The sequence below is a fragment of the Centruroides vittatus genome, unplaced genomic scaffold, assembly GCF_030686945.1.
Source record: "Centruroides vittatus isolate TY-2023 unplaced genomic scaffold, ASM3068694v2 contig_14, whole genome shotgun sequence".
In the NCBI taxonomy this organism is placed as follows: Eukaryota; Metazoa; Arthropoda; class Arachnida; order Scorpiones; family Buthidae; genus Centruroides; species Centruroides vittatus.
Window position 1 is genome coordinate 313,661 of NW_027120879.1, and position 21,400 is coordinate 335,060.

Here is a 21,400-nt window from a genome sequence, read left to right on the forward strand (position 1 = left end):
TAACGCACCATTGCATACATCATAATTACAATTTAATTTAAGCAGTAAATTGAAATGCCTATTACTACTTAATGAGAAATTTAGGGAAGATATATTAATTTCTGTAATTAAAAATATAGGAAATGTTAACTATAAAACAAATTTGATAATTAAACATATAAAATAACATTAATGTATTTTATTTTTGCATTAAGTTAGTTATTCATAATACTGAAATTTATATAAAAACACATATTATATATTAATAAAAGTAAAAAATAATAATTCTTTTTAAGAATTACTAAAAACTTACACTGTATGTGATTGAACACGAGGTTTGGTAGTGTGACAAACAATTACACCTAACAACAAATGTGGTCTTGATGAATCTAAACCTATAACAACAATAATAAATTTAATTTTGTGACTTTTTATAAATTGTTTCAGTATATATCATTAAATTAAACTTACCAGGTCCTTTAAATGGCATTAGTACAGTTGGTACAGGTGTGTGGGATGCTAGAGGAATTATATAGAAATCTTTGATCATGCGAGAGCAATTACCAACAACACCATAACGTTTTCTACTATTTAAATATGAATAAAATTTTCCATATGCTATTCTTTCCTCATCATTTGCTGGTTGAAAACGTATTATGATAATTTCCTGTAATTAATATAAGTTTTTTTTGTCTGTATTTGTATGTATACACATATATAATATAAATTATAGTAACAATGAAAAATTTTTGTCATTAAAACAGAATATTAAAAGTATATATAGTAGAGTCCCAATTAACCAAGACCTATTTAACAAAGTTCTGCACTATCCAAAGTGAAATATGCGATTATTGGTTAAGTATTAAAAATACTATTATTATGTAAAAACTGTATAACTTTTTTCAAGAATTATCAAATACTAATTAATTAATTGACGTTAATTTCTATACTGCTTAATATTTTGTTGAATTGTTTGACAGCTTATCCCTCTTGTAATAAGATATTCCTTTAATACAATAAAAACCTGTTAATTGATTGCATAATCAAAAATATCGTTAAAAACATTCCCAATATATCAATTTAAACTAAATTTGCACAGATCAGATTACATTCCAGCAATCAATCTTTTAGAAATATAACAACCAAAAATTTATTCTGCAGAAATATGCTACATAATAACATGATTTTGCTTATCATAGAATTTAAGCATTTTGTGTTAATATACATAATGGGCATTGAATATATTAATACTAAATGCTCAAATGTTTAAATTTAATGGATAATCCATCATTCGATAAAAAACCTTGCTTAAACTCCATGATAAGAAAATTCATTGAACATTGATTATATTTAAATAAATTAACACAAATATCATTCTAAATTTGAACATATCAGAATGTTTTATAAATTAACATTCTCAAAAATTTATAATAAAATATCATGATATTTATAACCTTAATTACAATTTTATTTGCTTTCCATTCAAATTATATGCCTCAAAAAAGTTCATATTTTCAAAAATTTTTCATCATTAACAGATTAAAACTTTCTTTAAAAATTTTGATTCAAACTGACTTAAAATAAAACCATTTCTTGTTCTGAATTTAGTTTAAATGATAAAATATATTTTATTTATTACCAACCTTATTTACAGATTGTTTAATTTTGGTAAGATAATCCCACACTTGATCAGGAACAATTCTACCACAAACTTGAATACTATCTGGAATATACTGTAAAATATAAAATTATCATTAAAATTTTTTAATGTAAATTTTTTTAATTACATAAATTTATGTTAGAATGGCATAGTTGATATATGTGGAAAGCGAAACTCCATGATGTGCCATCTGCTAACGTGTTCAAGATGATGACAGTTACAAGAGGAAAGAAAAAGAACAACACAAGACGAGACATGATGTGACTTTGGAAGAGTAGCCAGACAATGGTTAAAAGGCGGGAAAAAGACAGTAGACAGATTCAGACGGGACTTTTTATTCCTTTTTAAAATGAAGAGTTTTGGAGACGATTTAAGTTTAATGTTTTAGTGTTTATGTCATTAATTGTAACATATAGTGTCATAATTAAATGTTAGTATAGTAAGCAATTGAGTCTCTTCATTAACTAAGCATGACTAAAGTTACAAAAGTAGGAGACAAGACAAAAGATATCCTACATATTTATATCTATAATGGGTGCTGCAAATTTTAGTCCCAGTCCAAGCCGATTCTTTTCTTCACAACTTTCTAATTTATTTAATTATAATTATAATTATTAAAATTAATAAGAGATGGCACCTAATGCCACCTTCTAGTGACAAATTATTTAGAAATTAATTTAAAATAATTGCAAAGAAACTAGCCTGATGTAACCTGGTAATTGTTTGGCTTATTATTTCTATCATTTTTCATAATAATTCAGATAGTAATAATAATAATAATTGTTTTTTTATATAATTATTGAAAATATAAGCATTAATGAAAATGATTTGTCAAGTACTTTTCGGTTAAAGATTAATTAAAAGATTAGGAAAAATAATAAAAATCCATGGTATATAGAAAATACTTTCATTTTCTATAGAAAATACTTTCATTTTCTATATACCATGGATTTTTATCATTTTTTAAAATTATACCTCTTTTTATAAAAATTATATTTATTTTATTATTTTGTTAATTTTTTGCCAATAGATGGCACTACACATAAATCAGCAAATCAAATGTAGATAGAAATTAACTGATTTACAGAAATTCAATAAATATTTTGGGGTGTGATGTATGACATTATCTAAGTTAGAAGTATGTAAATGTAACTGTAGAGTTTCATAGCAATTGGTTGAACAGCCTAGGAGAGTATAGCGAACAAACAAACACATCCTCATTTATATATATATATATATTATAACTGTCTATAATTATTTAAAAGTTTTGTTTTTTATCAGTTTATTTGAGAATATAAAAAATTAACAATACCTGTTCTAAATAATCTGTTGTACCAGATACTTTATATGCTGTAGTTACAAATTTTGAAACATCCTGCATAGCAATAAAACCTCTCCATACAGAAGGATAAGTCTTATTGTTTTGTGTAGATGTTGAAATAAAATAAGATGCAACAGTTGAGTCTGGTGACCTAAAATTAATGAAATTTTTATTACAAAATATTATTTAAATCCATGAAATTAATGAAGAATTTTCTTTAATGACATTTAACAAAGCATATATTATAATTTAATAAATTGATTAAATTATTTGAAGATATTTCAAACTTGCTGTTTTTGTAGAACTTTAATAGCTTAAAATTATCTCTAATTATATTATAGTATATTAAAAATTACTTAATTGGAAATATTTATTCCCAATTAAATAATTTTCTAGATACAGTCCAACTTTTATTTACATTTTCCAGGGGATCTCTAAAAAGGTATAAATTAAAAGAATATGCATAATACATTTTGTTTTTACTCAAGATACTATATACTATGAAGAGTATTTTTTAAATAAAGTCCGTTTTTTAATAAGAAGAAAAATACTGTAAAATACTGTAAATCTAACTGAAATTTCCTATCATATAGTTTCCTGATCTTCCAATAATTACTAAAGGTAAGAATATTTGTTAAATGCTCAGAAAGCAATGTATTCAGAAAATTAGCTGCTACTCTAAACAGATTCCTAGCCAGCCATCAATAGTAATTGACATAGGTGAAGCTACTTGAAAACGTATTTGGGATTTTAAAAGTTGCACCCTAACACTATTAAAACTAAAAAAATGGCAGATTAGGACCAGCAATATCATCTAAACTATTAAAAATTTCTTTTATTCTATTTCTTGTTTTTGAAAATATCATTTTAAAAATTACAGATTCATCAATTCAAATGTAATTTATGGAAAAATTTATATATAAATTATAGAGAAAAATTTGGAACTGAAAAAATATGACATAAATTCCAAAAAAATGCTAATTCCATGAACAGAATTCAACTGTATTTCTTTCAAAGTTTAAAAATCAATTAGAATAGATAAAAATTAAAATAAAGTGAAGTATTATTAGTCTATAATACTATATTAATTACTCAATATATTATATTCAGTTAACGTATACTGAAAATATACCACCTTAATGTTGAACTGACTTCTTGATCAACAGAATCATCTGTGTTAGATTCTTCAACCTTGCTGGCAGTTTTCCTGGAAACAGCTGCCTCATTATCTGGACTTGTTCCTTCTTCACCTGAAGCAAATTCTTTAGATATTGCATGTGCTATGCGAACCTTTTTTAATGGCATTTCTTCAATTGGAGGAGCCATTTTCCCTGTACAGATCTTGCAGTTAAGATCAAATAAATGAGAGCGGTGTTTATCAGTAGTGTCTGGTAAAGGTTCATTAATTTCTTCTGCCATTTGTTTTAACTGTTTCTGATCAGGAATCTAAATAATAATAAAAAGACACACTTAATATTTTTAATGTAATGCTCTGTTCAGAATTCAAATTAACTATTATTAAGGGTATTTGAATCAATGAAATGTCAAATTTGGAAGTAATACAATAAAGAATAATGCCAACTTTTTACAAAAAATTCATTAATTTTTATTTTCTTCTGTTTAATAAGCAATATTTCTAAAGCTTGATGCTACTCCAGTTTTTCAATCAATGCAAATGCTACATAATAACTTTGAATTATCAAGAATGCTTGATTCAAAATCTGTTATACATGTAGAGATATTGGTTACATTATTATTATCTTACCTAATGCAATTGCATTTACTTTCCAATATGATTTAGTACTAGAATTCTCTAAAAATACAAATTATCAAAATAAAAATAAACAAGGATCATGTCAAATGTAAGACCCAAATAATTCATGTATATACCTTAACATCTTCATCAACTTCAACTTCACCTTTATGCGTTTTCTTTATTATAGGAGTCATTGTAGCCTGTTCAATCTGTTCTCTTTTAATCATTTCTAACATCTGTCAAAAAAAGACATGTCTAAATATTCAAACTACATCCCTTAAATAAAAATAATACAAATAAAAAATAAATTTTAATGTGAAAAAGTCCAGTGTCTAGTATCAACACTTCATGGTGTCTCAAAATAAATAAATTTTAACTTACGTGTTTACTTTCTCGTTCTCTCCATTTTGCTAACTCATTGGATGCCAGTTCTTCTGGAGTCATTTTGACTAGTTGATGTGCAGTAATAATTCCCTTTACAATCTTTCGAAATAGGCCCTGAAAATTATTTTTTTTATTTTTTATTAAATTCTCCATTTATAACTTAATATAATATTACTAAATATAAATCTAAAACAAATTAGATCTATTCTTATAAAGATTTAAACATTAAGAAACAATTTATATACCAGGGTTGTAAATTTAAGTCAGGGCTTAATTCTTGATAACATTAGTTACTATAAAGATAATACATCAGTATCATTCTTTTCAAGTGACATAATTGCTTATGACATTGTTCTTCTGTTCCCACAGCAACAATGAAAACAAATTTGTTTTGCTTTTCCTAAGCAAATGATTACAAGATAAAAACAAAGATGTTAGATAAAAATTCAATCTACACATGGTAAAAAAAACTAAAGAGTTTTCTAAGAAACTGCAGGAAGCATGTGAAAACCAGACACTGCCTTAAAGAATTGTTGCAAGATGGGTGAAACAATTCAGAAACAGATCAGATTAACTATAATCTGAAAAACTAGTAAAGAATAAATCTCAAATTACTCCTTTGGAATTGCTTTTACAGACAATGGACCATTTGAAAAATTTCAGTATAGATAAGTTGTAGTCATAATCAAAGAATACCTGCATGGAAAATTATTCCATGATGGGCAACATAAGATCATTCAGTAATTCAGCTTTTCAGTAATTAACATCACACACTCAGAAATATAATTCTGCAGATGGAGTAGGACAATTTTCAAGAATATGGTAGAAAGTTTTAAACACATTATAAAAGGAGTTTGTACTAATTGATTTATATTAATAAAATTTTATTTTCTGAAAAGATTCCATTGCTGTAACTTAATTGATACCATCCTCCTATAATAAAACATAAATAAAATTTTTATATATACGTCAAATACATCTTTTTACAGTTTTTAGAATAAATTTACAAAATTAAAGCATTATCAAATTTACCCTGATATGTATGGTACACTCCAAATAGGTCTACCAAGCAAATAATCAATATTTATTCACCAGAAAAATTATGAAGCATTTTATCATGATAAACTATGTTACATATGAACCTCCATTAAAATATGAATGGAAATATTAAAATTGTGAGGTTTGGGATATTTGCCTATTTTGTAATTTGTTTTTGACTTTAAAATTTATTCATCAAAACATTTTACAAGGAACATCCATTACAAAAAGGAAAAATACTTCCATGAAAGACAAGTCATTAATATTTTGATGATGTGCTGATAGCACATATCATTAGCAAAAATAAAAAACTAAATCACCAATGCAGGAAAAAAATTCTCACTCCAAATTTGGAATATTCTACAATTCACCAGACAAGAGTTCCTCTTGAAAGGAAAGAGGAGAGAGAGAGAGAGAGAAAATGCAAGTAATATACTACAAGAACAGAGTGAATCCAAGATATGGGGGATGTAGATTAACTGTTGACCATCTATCAGTTGCCACCCACCAAACTGATCCTTAGTCACTATCTGGATACCTCCCAGCTAATAACCAATTCACTGTCACAGACTCAGATGACTCACCTTCACACTTCCAACCATTTTGCTAACTCAGATATCATGTAAACTCTCTTATGCACTGGTGATAATAAATATATTTAAAGATTTAAATATATACAAGGTAACTCTCCAATGACATCCATATGACACGCCTTCCAATGTGGGATGTCCCAAATAATCTTTGCTTAGGCCAATTGCTTGGACCTGACTACATCCACATATACTCAAACTGTGAAAAATCATAAAACTATCAAAATACAAGGAATAAAAAATGTTGGATCATCATATTGAATGAATGTTGTGTAACAATAACTCGGAGAAATCGAAGCACATATAAAAACAATATCTGTATACTAAACCGACAATACTAAATCCATGTGAAAAACTTTGTTTTCATGTTAATAAACTCATCATTAGGCAACACATTATAGAATTACATTAAATATTAAATATATTGTAAAAATTTACCTGATTCCGTGGATCTTTTATGTTAAACATGAGGCTTCTATATTTAGCTTTATATTTGATACCTGTATCTTTAAATGATCTATACAATTCTTCTTCTATATGATTAGTAATCTTTTTAATTTCATCTTCTGAAATATCTATGTCATTTGCATTGTTGCATCTGATAAAATAAAATGTAAACAAGAAAACAAACTTTAATTAAATTTTTCACATAATTATAATAATAAATCAATATGTTTTATTAGAGTAATTACATTTCACAATGGACAAAGTTTTAAAAGATATGACAGAAAACAACTAGCATAAAAATATCTAAATTTCCAATTTGTTAAGCTTATATTTTAATAAATTTAATTTTTCAGACACCTTCTCCTTTATTTCCTGATTCTCGTATTTTTATGAAAAATTTTGTGAAAGCAGCATTAAGAGATAAATGACATAATTAATAGTGCTTGTATTATCAATCCGAGTTTCTATTTGTTCTTGCTACTATTATATAAACAGTTTTTAATCTGTTTTTAATTTTACTTATGATTATAAACTTTCTTTTAATTTTACAGAATCTTAGATCTTTAACTCAATTCTTAAAATGAATCATTCTAGAAATTATATGAATAATAATTTTTGTCAGAAATTAATTTTAATACGTTTTTTTTTTTGTTAACACTCAACCCAAATTTATCTACTAAAAACCTGTATAAAATACCATGTTGGTCTGAATATTAGTCAATGTTTTTTTCCAGTTTCAAAGGAACAAAAATTGCTCTTGACTTATATTTGAATCCTGTTAAAGATTTTTTTCAATTTTGATAACTGTATGTAGTACAAATTATACAGAATTAAACTGACACAAAAATTAAAGTATATCATTGTTTAGCAATACTAAATACCAGCCAAGTTTTGACCTGCAGAAACCTGCAAAGTATGTACCAGAACTAAGTGTTTGACATAATTGTAAATAACCAATTACTCAACTGTTCAAAAATAATCAACTGAACATTGATTACTGTTTTTATCATATTTAACAGAATCAGTCAGTTTTAGTAACTTCTACAAAAATTTTATTTTGGTAACTTTTATTTTACTCCTAAGAGTCTCTACTAATTTGAGTGATTGTCAAAAATATGGAAAAGTTGATGGAAATTTATTGTAAAATTTATTTTGTTGTAAAGTTTAATGCTCAATAACCTTTATTAATTTCATTTTTATCAATATAAACAGAAAAAGAAGTAATGAGTTAGATATAAATGTAAATATTGCTTTCTATAAAACAAACTTTTCCAGTTGAATAGATATGATTTAAATGCAATTTGTAAAAATTACTAAGAAAGCAATAAAAAAAATTCATTTATGCTGATTGATTCCTAAACATTTGTAAATAAAAATTCAAAAAAATTTTATTTCTAACTAAAGTAATTTTGAAATGAAAAAAATTTAATTGGATACAACAAATTTTGATAATTGTAAACATAAAAGGTAATAAAAATTCCACATATTCTTGTAAAAATTACAATAACAGTAAACTTACGAATAATTATTGATAATGTCAAATTTATAAAGAGCTTTCAGAAATGTTGTGTTATCAACATGTGCTGTTCATCAAGTTGGCTGAAGACCCCAGTGGCAATGAAATAGGAAAAAGAAATGATGACATTGAAAGTTTGGATGAACATAGTAGTAAAGTTAAAATTTACAATAGCTTCACAACTGGCGACCGTTTGGTATGCCAATAACACAATGAAAGTTCAAATAGTTTGTATCACCCGTACTTGTCCGTGCAGAAGACACCTTATGATGACCAACAAGCAGTTGGCTAGTAGTAACACTTTCTTCAGCTATATTAGAACTCAGTTAGCGAGACGAATCCAACTCAAATTTCCCACATCCATGTCGACCTTATATAGTCACTGACAGCTGTTGGCTGACCAATCAGCAGCTATGCTAGTCATAGCTCTATTCCAGGTTCTGCCACATGGTGTAATGTTTCGCCAACCATGTCTTCCTTGAGACGCATGCACCACCAATTCAAATTTAGCTAATCATGGTCTTCTACAATCTTTCCTCAACAGTATCCACTACCAGTTCAAATTGGCCAACCACGTCATTACACGATATCACCACGACAATGGTGATGAAGTATTGTTTCAATGGTAATGGTTCAAGTTTCCCAAATTTTTTGATAAAAATTGCTAAGTTTTGTATGCAAATAAAAATAAAAATAAAAGACTGACATATTCAGGTCCTAATATTTTTCAAAAAGTGTAGATTCCAAAATTGGGAGTAAACTGGCATTCAGGCCAATACAGTATATTATTAATTAACATGTGAAGTCTGAATATTAACTTTTACTTTGTAAATTTCTTATGATACAAAATGTAATAAATAAATTTTAAATTATATCTCTTTGTACCTGTTTAATAAAATTCCTTTCAAAGTATTTCTAACATTTAAACGAACAGGTTCTGGCTTTTGTTCATCATCTCTTCTTGAAATGGAATGAATTACTTTCTGATGTTTTACAACTGACAAATAAAAACCAAATTAATATTTTTAAATAATAATTAATTTGAAATACTTAATTACTATTAGTTTTTAAATTAATTCTAAATATTATTATTATTAATTAAATACTATGAAAGGTACTAAATGTAAATTTTATCATCATTAAATTATATAAAATTTATATATTAAAAGTATATTCAAATACAAACTGGTTAATGAAAAAGTAATTTTTGTATTTTGTAACTTTTTAAATAAATTTGTTCAAAAATATTAATATATCTTCAGTTTAATGTAACACAATTATTCCTGTAAAAATTTTTAAGGTTCAAATAATGTATTTTCAAAGATACTAACCTATATGTTCAGATGAAACAGCTTTATTTCCTTCAACTGAATGATCTTTCACTGCTTTTTTGACTGAACTGTTTGACTTTGCAGATACTATAGAGATATTCTGTGGTATCATAGATGTCACCTTTGACTCAATCTTAAAATAAAAATTTAAACGAAAAGTTTACTTTCATTTGTTTTTTCAAAATTCTGGTGCAACGAATATTACTTTATTCATTAAATAAAAAGTTTTAAACTGCCATTTCTCTTAAATATAAATAATATTTTAAAGAAATTCCAAATATTAATCATAACAAATAGGTTCAAAAAAGAGTAATAAATTTCACTTTGCATATGCATTTATGATGATTAATGAATTAAAGTAATTTATTTGAATAAAAAATAGATGAAGGTGATTAGTTTTGAATTCTTCACATAGCAGCAAATGTTCAACCTATCACCTAGAAATTACTCAGCAAAAACATCTACCAAACAAGTTTCTACAATGTGACATCCAAAACATATTTATGTTGTTATACAAATAACTGAGTGAGACTAAGCAATCATGTCATATTCAACAACCTAATAAAACAGTGATGCAGGTTACTTGAATATGATGAAACAAATCTGCATTAAAAGGTTAAATCTTAATGTTATAATACAATAGTGCCTTGTAATTCAAATTTAATTCATTCCAGGAGGCCATTCAAACTCCAAACCATCATAAGTCTGAATCAATTTTTCCCATTAGAAATAATTGAAAATGAATTAATCTATACCCAAACCCTAAACAATACCCATTTTAATAAACTTAAAACAGGTATTTAAGGTAAAAATAACACAATTAAATGCCCTAATAATAAATTAACACAAAAAAACCATATCTGGTATGTTATACTTTGAGTTTTAGAAAAGATATAACACCATACAAACAGTACAAAAATTGTAACATGTATAGGAAAGATGCTCCTAAACTTTAAACATATCAAATGTAGTTTAAAAAGTTCCATTCAGGAAATTTTGAACAAAAAGATACAAAATGTATGGGGGCACCCAAAGACTGTCAACGGAGAAAATTTGCAGAAAGAAATTGTTAAAAAACAATGAATAAAACACAATATATATAATTACACACATCAAAAATAAAGCAAAAAATGCACTTAAAATACACAAATGTAATGTGAGAGCAAGAGAAGGCTTGGACATACAACAGGTGTGTGTTTATGCTTTGAGTGCATTTTTCACTGCATGTGCAGTTCAAACTTAGGAATATTGTTCAAACTCCAAAATAAATTTTTATCAAATTTAACATTTGAACTTTGAAGAGTTTGAAGCTAGAGTTGTTCAAAGTACAAAGTACCACTGTATAGCCACATAAGTTTCATCAACAAAGAGAATAAAGTAAATTTGATATTTTACCTTTTGTTGAAAAATAAGGAAAAAACTAACTACCTACTGCTCTGGGAACTTAGCTGTCTGTTCCCAGTCCTTCATTACCTGGCTACCCCACTGTGATCCAATTTTTTTGAAAATTTTCTATTGAACTGTCTTACATGTATCCTCAAAAGATTCTCTTATAACAATTTCCGATAATAATTTCATGACATGATAAGTGATGTCAATGGAAGGCTGTAATTGCTAATGATGCCATCCATACCAATCATGGGTGAACCCATGATTGGTATGGATGACATAGATTGGAATGGAATAGGTATGAAAAAACAGACCTTTTAATGTTCAAAATAAAAAAACAAAAACACTCCATGTTTAGTATTTTTCATCTAAGCTGTGGTATGTAAAAGCTAATTACTTCTGTTATTTTTGCTTTGTGTAATTCTAAAGATTGTTCCAAATTGCTATTTTAATTTACTTTTATTCTATACACAGCTAATTAATTAAACTAAAAAATGCATTACATTATTTTCAAAAACAAGAATAAATTACATAAAAAAATTAATATTCTGTTCAATAATTTAAATATTTTTAACAAGATTTAGAAAATGTTTTTGAATTTTCTTTATATATATTCACAAATTACTTGAAAAATTTATAAAAATTAATTAATAGTTTCAATCTCTAAAACATTAGAAATTCTATTCATTCAATATCAATTGATACATAAATAAATACCTTATTTGATATCTTCACACTCTTTACAGAAGTAACCTTCGGTGGTGCTACTTTTTCTTCAGTGACATTTGCCTGTTTTGACTCTTCGTTCTTTCCTATTATATTTAAATATATTTAGAAAACACAATTTAAAATTTCATTATAATTATATAAAAAAACATTTCAAAACCTTCAATGCATCTAGGGCACCACCATTCTTTTTTTGATTTTTCTAGCTGTCGTCCTTGCTGTTGTGTCACACCCACACAATTACCATGAAACCAATCTTCACAATGATCACATTGTATCATAAACCTTTTAAAAAAATTTTAAACATTAATTATTATTTTGATGAGCAATATAATATAATAAACGAAAATTTAAACAAGTTTTTTGAAAAGGTAAAACTAAGAATTTATAAATTCATAAATATATCTTTATTTTATGCAAATTAATATACTAATAATGAAACTTTCAATTTGTTAGGTTGATCTGTACAAGATTTAAATTCACATCAACCTAACAAATTCAAATTTTGGTTATTAATATAAAAGCCATCGTGTGTGTGTGTGTGAATTCTTTATAACTCCTGCAATTTTTGTCCAATCCAGATGAAATATTAATTATATTCATTTTATGTATTGACAGAAAGTATAGGCTACTTATTTTGCAGAAATACGTAGTACGATCCAAAAGTTCGGGGACTGCAGTAATCTATGACAACGAAAGTATGTATTTGAAGTTACAGCGTATGAAATGGATTCTACCAAACCACCTCTACATGTTCAGGTTAATTCCACCCATGTCATGTGATTAAACCACGAGTGCTGCTGTTTTTTTCCGAAGATAGTTACCTTTGTTCTGCGACGTAATAAAAGTGGAGTTTCAAGAAAAACTTCCAACATTTCGACTTCGCCATGGTAGAATCACCGTACACCTTTCTTAGCAATTTTAAAGTCTCCATAGGTGTTTTACCTAAATGCTGACAAAATTTAATGTTGGAGGTTGTTCTTGAAACTCCACTTTTATTACGTCGCAGAACAAAGGTAACTATCTCCGGAAAAAAACAGCAGCGCTCGCGGTTTAATCACATGACATGGGTAATATTAACCTGAACACGTAGAAGTGGTTTGGTAGAATCCATTTCACGTGTAGAATAAACGTTTTATAGATTTCAGATTGGTGATCACACTTACGTTGTAATGATGTCAGTGACCTCATTTAGTTCAAGTTGACATGGGAATTTCCCTTAAGTTGCATTTTTAAATATTTTGGCAAATGGTATATTTTAAACTTATTTCATTAAATTTAAAATTTAAATTTTAAAAAACGATAGCTGCATTGTTTCACTTCTATAACAAACTTTTTAAAGATCTTTCCATAGTGACCACATGACATTCTATTATCCAATCAGAAGCAACAATCTAACAAGCCTGTTATTTAAAATGTATTTTCGTGCTTCAATTCTGTTCCAATGGACAGTATAAGCTATTGAATTTGTAGAAATATTAGTTATTTTTCTTAAATTTCTTGAAATCTGTACTCTTTTCAATTCTTCAATCTCTACTTGGAGAAAAATTTCTAGTCAGTACATTAATTTGCATAAAATAAACACACATTTATAAATTCTTAGTTTTACATTTGCAAGTGAAATCCTTTATTTTGTAACATATCATTCTTCTAAAATATATTTTTCTAACAAAAATATAATTTCAAAGTGTAAAATATTTTAACTAATGACAAACTATGTACAGCAGAAATACTATCTAAATTCAGTTATATCCCAGTAAATTGCATTTAACTAAGTAGTTTGATAATTAGACAGGCAGATTGCCATCTTATAAAAAGTTTAATTATCAACAAATCTGAAATAAATTTTGATATGTCTGGAACAATATGTCAAGAACAGGATCCACATACATCTGTTGCCTTATATGTGAGAACATTAAGTTCTCACATATCATAGTTACTTCATCTAGACTCTAGATAGTTGATCCTGACATATATGTGTCTGAATCAACTATAAATTTCATATAAAACCATTAAAATTATTAACTTCAATGAGGACCGATTACTTTAGTCTAAAATATTCAAAGTAACTTATTTTTATAACAAAATAAAGTTTAAATTGTAATAATAACCTCTCATCGTATGGTTGTCGACAAATGCACCACAGTCGTTCTGGATCATCATCAGATGTGTGATTTTCTGCATCAGCATCACCTTTCCCTGTCAGTAACTTGATATATTTATTGCCTATATAATTAAAAAATACATACAGATCAGTGAAATTTAACAGTCTAAATTTTATTCACAAATATACATTTAATTATATAAGCATTACTTCAAAAAAATATTCTGTTTTGATGGAAACATGAAATCATTCTAGTTTTTTCCATGTACAGTGGAACCTTGCTTAATGAGCTTAATTCGGTCCAGAACCTTACTCGTAATGCAAAGCACTCGTTAAACGAAACAATTTTTCCCATAGAAATTAATGTAAAATACAATAATGCGTTCTGTGCCAAAAAAATATTCAAATACAGTATTTACTTGCGTGTAAGACGAGGTTTTTATTCATTTTTCACTACTTCAAAAACCTAGGTCGTCCTATACACATAAGTGAAAGATCCTTCACGTATTTGCAATAATTTTTGTGGACCATATATAGTTCATGCCGCCATTATAGCAAGGTGCTATCGAGGTCAAGGTAAATGTTGCTTTTAAAGAGATGATCCAAAAATAGCTGGTCACTTAGCAATAATTATAAATATAGTTATTTCATATTTGTTAAATTGGTATTTTTAATGAATATTTGTACATTCTGAATCATTAAAAATAAACTTCTTCCTGTCACATGCAAAGCTTTATAAAATTGGCATATTCTAATAAAGACTTCATTACTTACACTTCTCTAACTGGAAATCTTTAGTCAGTAACATTGTTTATTTAGGATAATTCAAATTTTATAAAATGAAAATTTAAACTACAGCTAAGCTAGCTAATTGTATTTTTAATAAAACAGAGAAAACACTGAGATCGGCATTATATGTATGTTTTCTTATCGCAAGTACTTTCAACGAACCTATAGTCATCATCATTGTCAGGCGAATATGAAAATTTACTAAAAATAAACAGAAATAATCCAATGAAGAACAGAACTCTTATAATTCAAATTAAAACATTTTTCAAAAATAAACAAATATTCGGTTTTGTAATTTGAATTATAAGCATTCTGTTCTTCGTCAGATTATTTCCGTTTATTTTTAGTAAATTTCCGTATTCGCCTGATGACAACGACTATAGGTTCATCGAAAGTACTTGCAATAAGAAAACATACATATAATGCCAATCTCAGTGTTTTCTCCATTTTATTATACAACATTTGGTGTGAAAATCAACCCACTGATCATTAATTGTATTCTTATATAAATAAAGCTTAAAAATTTCTTCCTTATTAGCTAATGAGTTTCTTTTAAAATATGAAAACTCTTTAATTATTATCTAGTCATTTCAACTAACTAGTAAATCTAATATTACATAATAACTGAGTAAAAATATTGCATTGGACAACTAGAAAATCAAATAACGAAGCTTTCATCCTATTTAAGAACTTGTTGTCTCATATTTTATAAACAATTTCATAAATAAATGTAGCTGTATTTATTAAAAATGTTTCCTTAGTAAGTTGTATGCATTAAAAGAATTACTGAACAAACTTTCTTAATAGTATGTAAAATTATTGGATGATCAAACAAAAAATTTACTTGCAACTCGACTTGGCAATAGTAGTGAAAAGTTTCAAATGTTATACTTAGAGTCCATAGTAATTAAATGTTCAAGATTTAAACATTTGTCATGCTTCATAGTAGGATATTGAAAAGTACAGCTGGTCCATCAGATCACCAAGTCTACTCTTTGTAAATAAACTTTTAATTTGATCACCTGTCATAATGCAGCTTACAAATAGAAACTTGCAGGATGTTAGAGACCTGATATATAAACATGTTAAGCAATTAATATTAAGTTATAATAAAATTCTTAAAATCTTACTTTTAATTTTTCCGATACTATATCTCGTAAAATGTTTCTTCTCTTTAGCTTCTAGATGAAAATCAATATTTTTCTTCTGTTTTCGATTACTTAAATTATCTTTCACTACTTCATTTTTTACATTTGACACATTGCTATCTGAATCTTTAATCTGTTTGATTTTAACTGCTTCTTTTATTTCATTATTTGATTGTTTATTTTGTTTATTTTTAATTATCTCTTTTACTTCACTGTTTGATTCTTTAATCTGCTTAGTTTTATCTGGTTCTTTTACTTCACTATTTGAATCTTTGAGCTGTTTTACTTTACTGATTTCTTTTATTTGCAACACTGGTTTTGATTCTACTTCTTTCTTTTGATTGCTTTCATTAGTGATATTACTTAATTTCAAATCAATATGATTTGTGTCTTTCTTATCTGATTCTTCATTGATTAATTCTTTAGAAGTCATTTTGATTATTTTATTTAAGTCAGAAAATTCATCAGATAAAGGTGATCCTTCCAGTAATGCTAAATGACGTTCGATTTCTTCATCAATTTGTTCTGATGTTTTCTCTTCAATTTCTTCTGTAACACTTTCATCTTTAACAGCTTCTTTGACTTTTGATGATGATTGTTCATTTTCTAAACAATTTAATTTATCATCTGCATTATCAACTACACCTTTTTCTTTTTTTATAGAACTTTCTTCTGTAGATGTTTTCCTTTTAACCATCACATCAGGCTGACTGAAAAGAGCAGGTTCATCAACTAATGACTTACTAGATTCTCTTCTGTTATGTAACTTCTTTAGTTTTTTCATTCCTTTTGCCAATTTATCATCTTTTAATTTGTTTTTGTCTTCAGATAAATCTGTTTGTTCCCCTTCATTAATTTTAATTTCTTTCACTTTATTTTCACTATCAGATGAATGCTTACGACTTCTTTCAACTGAGTGTGATTTACTAAGTTTTCTCTTACTAATTTTTTCGGTACATTTCTTCTCCTCTTTTATATCTGATTTAGAACTCGATTCAGATGAAGTCCGTTTCTTTTTCTTTAGCCTAACAGTTTTCTTTCCTTGTAAATTTTTAATATTTGTTTCAATATTGCTTAGTTCATCTTCATTTGAAACAATTTTTTCACTCATTTCTGCATTTAGTATTGCTGAATCAGATTCTTCTGCTTTACTTTTATCAGTTTCCTTAATTTCATCATCATCACTATGAAGTGGATGGCTTTTCTTCTGTTGTATTGATTTTCTTGCACTTGCTTTCTCTTTGCCTGAAACAATAATAATTTCAGCTGACAATTTCTCAGGTGATACATCATTAATTTTTTCTTGTACTTCTTCATTAATGTTGGAATTACTATCTCCATTTGAAGATTGATTTTCTTTTTGTTGAACATTTCCATTTTGGGATTTTCGTCTTTCCATTTCTTCTTTTTCACGTCGCTGTAACTCAGCATTTTCTGCTTTAATTTTTTCAACTTGTTCTCTCTGAATTTTGTCTAACTGTCTCTGAGATCGTCTCAAAGAAGGTGACGTTGGCTTAACCTGTGTACCTTTCTTAACAGGAGAATCTGTCTTGTCAGAGGAACTTTCACTTCTAATTTAAATATATAAAAAATGAAAATCACTATAGTTCAAAATTATAAGAACATGTTACATTAATTCAATTAATCTTTTAATTATTTTTATTCTTTTACAAGTGATTTATAGCAAATATATTTTCACAAATAAATGCCCAAAATTTTGAAACCCATTTTCAAGATACTCTAAACATAATATCATTATATTCAAGTTAGTGTATACATATCTATATATTGTGTATTTAATCATATTCACAATATATGCATTAATACAGTGTGAGCAAAACAATATTCATAAAAATGGAAGAATTATTGAAATGAAATACGGTTTTGCATGGTAAGTATTGTCAGCATAAGAAGGATTTGTGGACAGGAAAAAAAAATTAATTCCAAATCCTTCAACGGGTGAATTGACATACAAAAGACAATAAATTGATGTGCAAATGACAATGAAAATGACTTTCAGTGTCATTTCTAATTGTGGAAGTATTTACATTCCTGAGTGTTTCAATTAGCTCCTTCCACATTGTTGGGATTGAAAAAATGCTATCTGCCATGAGGTAGCATCCATCCATCTGGACATGCTGCACTCTGTTGATGCAAGTGTTGTTACTCAGCTAAATTCTCTTATACCCTGTGTTAGAGGCCAGGTCAAACACTTGTCTAATAAATACATTGAAAGTCATTTGGAGACTTTTGAACTAACTTTTCCTGTCAACAAAAACTCTCATGCTGACAACACTTACTATACAAACTGCATTTCATGCTTATAATTCTTCCATTTTTTATGAATATTTAAAGTTGGGTATATACATCTGTAATTATAAAATATAGCTATATGTGCAATTTTATAGATTAATTGTATTACATTTCTTGATACATCGAGATGTGAACACAAGTTATGGAGAAAGTTACTTATTTTTTAATTTTTCATTTAAATTAAAATATCAAACTAACATTCAATATTTTCTACTCACTGCGAAAATTTATTTTGAATATTTTTAAGTAAATCTTCTGGAAAGCTTGTATAACAATGATCTTTCAGAATAACGTCAAGTTCCATTGCTTGTAAATTAAGGTCTTCGGGAAGTAATTCTGTACTCAAACCAATATCGACTTCATTTGACTCAGAAAACAGTACCTGATTACCATCGTTTTCAAACACCTATGCAGTAAAGTAAAATATTATTCATTTTAACGCTTTATCACATTAACTTAGTACAGGACATCTTAAATTTAATGATTCATAATATTTTAATTATTTCTCAAAGCTATATTATTAATTTCAACAGGAATATAAATTATCTAATCTTCAATTATCCAGACTTTCATGTAACTCAACCTCATGTTTTGCTGAATTTTTCTTTTTTCTTCTAAGCAAATTTCCATAATAAAATTTTTAAGAAATAAATTAGCAAGTCTTCCAAGAAAAACAGTACATAGAATTCAAAATAAACCTTTATTTTTAAATTATTTAAAATATAATAACTCTGTTCTAATTTTATTTCATTTCAAATATTATTTTAAATCATTAAAATAAGGATTACCACTTTACGTTTGAAAATGAATAAATAAAGATTTTTATAGAGTTTTATTTCATTATTGAGCTAGAAAACCAATTTCAGATTTTAATATGTAAAAACTCTATTAAGTAAACATTACATAAAATTAAATAATAATATAACAATACTGAATTGTATAAAATATCTGAGAACTTTCAATTAAAGTTAAAAGATTTGAAACCAATATAATTTTCTTTTAAAATATTCATAGGAAAGTAATTTTTACTTACATTAGCAAGATCTCTAAGTCCATCATCTAATATAGGGAGTTGTTCTTCATTAGTAGCAGGCATATCTAGGAAAAATCAACAATAAATATTGCTTACTGATAACAAAATAATTACTACTTAGAAAAATTAATAATTCAAATGTAAGATTTTAAAATTTCAAGAAAAGAAAGAACATTTTTAGAAAGAGTTTTTAGATCAGGGGTTCCCAACCTTTTTTGCTTGTTGACCCCTTTCCACTCTTAGATTTAATTCGCTGATCCCTTTCTATATTGATACAAAACAAAAATAAATTACAAACAGAATTAAAATAAAAATAAAATAAGAATTAGTAACAATATCTTTTTTTTATTATACAGAAATCAAAATTCAAAACTGTGTTTAGTGTATTAAAATTTAAATATAATATCAATTATTATTATATAATAATATATCATATTTTTAAATATAGTAAAAATAAATTTGTTTAACAATCCCCAATTGGTTCCTGTAAATCTATTGATAAACTGATTGACCCTTGAAAGATTCATCAGCAACTGGGTTGGGAACCCCTATTTTACATCTATCTTTATTTAATTATGTAATTAAATATTTTCCTGATATATCTATTTAAGGGATTAAATGATAAATACATCTCTTCTAATAATATTACATTCATATTTTTGAGAATAATTCTTAGAATATTACAAATGTAACATTTTTAATAAAATATATTTTATATAAACTGTAAATATTTGATTACTTATATGTATTATTATTAACACATAAGTATAAAATAAATGCTTTAAAAAGTAAAAATTTGCACTTTAAAATTAAAGTTTATATATATATAAACTTTAATTTTAAAGTGCAAATTTTTACTTTAGGCTATAATACTGCCTACTTTTAAAATAAATTATTTAGTATTAATTAATTACATAGCCATGTTATAGCTAAATAGTTCAGCAGTTCATTTGGCTTTAAATTTTACTTTCAATCAACATATATTATCATATGTAAATTATATCTTAACAAGGAAAGCATATCACTTTGACAAACAAACATACAGGGACCCAAATTTTGATAAGTTTTTATAAAAGGACAAAAAACTATTCCATCCAGAATTATATTATTGATAATGTAAACTAATAGATGACTTCATATAGAATGAAATCCAGATATGTAGTTATATACTTACAACTGATGGGCCAAAAACAAAGATATTGTATTAACTATTACCTTATTTTGTGCTAAACAAGAGATAGTACATAACATACTTCACATCAGCAATTCTCAAACTTTTCTGGCACACAGCACACTGTAAAATGTGAAAAATTTTTCTGGCACAAAATTTGTGTACACAATTAAAAATATATTAATATATTTTAAATTATAAATAGCTGTGTGCTATAATAAATGCTACCCTATAGACCAGTGACGGCAAAAATTTTTCTGACAGTATGTCAAAATTGAATTCAAAATTTATTAACTCCAAATCTTGGGTCAAATATTTAATTTAAGTAATTAAAAACTAAAATTTGTATGCATTTTTGTTCTTTAACTTTTTAATCTTTATTAGAAAAATAACAATAAACTCTATTTAAGTGAAAAGAAAATAATATGATTATAACAGAAACAAATATTTCATTTAATGGGAAATTTGCTGTTGTTTATTTGATGATAATTTTTCTATCTGAGGTTCATAATTAAGACTTTTCATGATAGCTTTAGGATCCTGTACTTCCATGCTAAATATGCAAAGTTTTAAAATTTATTAAGTATTCTTTTAATAATTCATAAAACCAAATTTTTTCTAAGAAACCAATGTGGGGAACCTTGAAAATGGGTGCAGAAACAGCTTTGCCATCAATGCTATAAACAAACATCTATAGATCCACAA

The 21,400-nt window shown here is 26.5% G+C and overlaps 1 protein-coding gene across 2 annotated transcripts in view; it reads right to left on the reverse strand.

Moving 5' to 3' along the window:
- Nucleotides 1–21,400, reverse strand: part of pps (protein partner of snf) — a 46,734-nt gene that overhangs the window by 3,797 nt on the left and 21,537 nt on the right. The window contains exons 3-19 of one of the 2 annotated variants that reach the window (XM_067262068.1): nucleotides 19,735–19,788; nucleotides 19,525–19,589; nucleotides 18,710–18,897; nucleotides 16,161–17,749; nucleotides 14,249–14,363; nucleotides 12,298–12,422; nucleotides 12,129–12,223; nucleotides 10,023–10,155; nucleotides 9,577–9,688; nucleotides 7,167–7,326; nucleotides 5,098–5,214; nucleotides 4,851–4,952; nucleotides 4,096–4,406; nucleotides 2,952–3,111; nucleotides 1,623–1,712; nucleotides 451–646; nucleotides 293–374 (exon numbers count right to left, since the gene is read on the reverse strand). In XM_067262068.1, the coding sequence (XP_067118169.1) occupies nucleotides 293–374; nucleotides 451–646; nucleotides 1,623–1,712; nucleotides 2,952–3,111; nucleotides 4,096–4,406; nucleotides 4,851–4,952; nucleotides 5,098–5,214; nucleotides 7,167–7,326; nucleotides 9,577–9,688; nucleotides 10,023–10,155; nucleotides 12,129–12,223; nucleotides 12,298–12,422; nucleotides 14,249–14,363; nucleotides 16,161–17,749; nucleotides 18,710–18,897; nucleotides 19,525–19,589; nucleotides 19,735–19,788 (3,694 nt within the window). The remainder of the gene's footprint in view (nucleotides 1–292; nucleotides 375–450; nucleotides 647–1,622; nucleotides 1,713–2,951; nucleotides 3,112–4,095; nucleotides 4,407–4,850; nucleotides 4,953–5,097; nucleotides 5,215–7,166; nucleotides 7,327–9,576; nucleotides 9,689–10,022; nucleotides 10,156–12,128; nucleotides 12,224–12,297; nucleotides 12,423–14,248; nucleotides 14,364–16,160; nucleotides 17,750–18,709; nucleotides 18,898–19,524; nucleotides 19,590–19,734; nucleotides 19,789–21,400) is intronic. The other variant, XM_067262069.1, reaches the window with a different exon arrangement.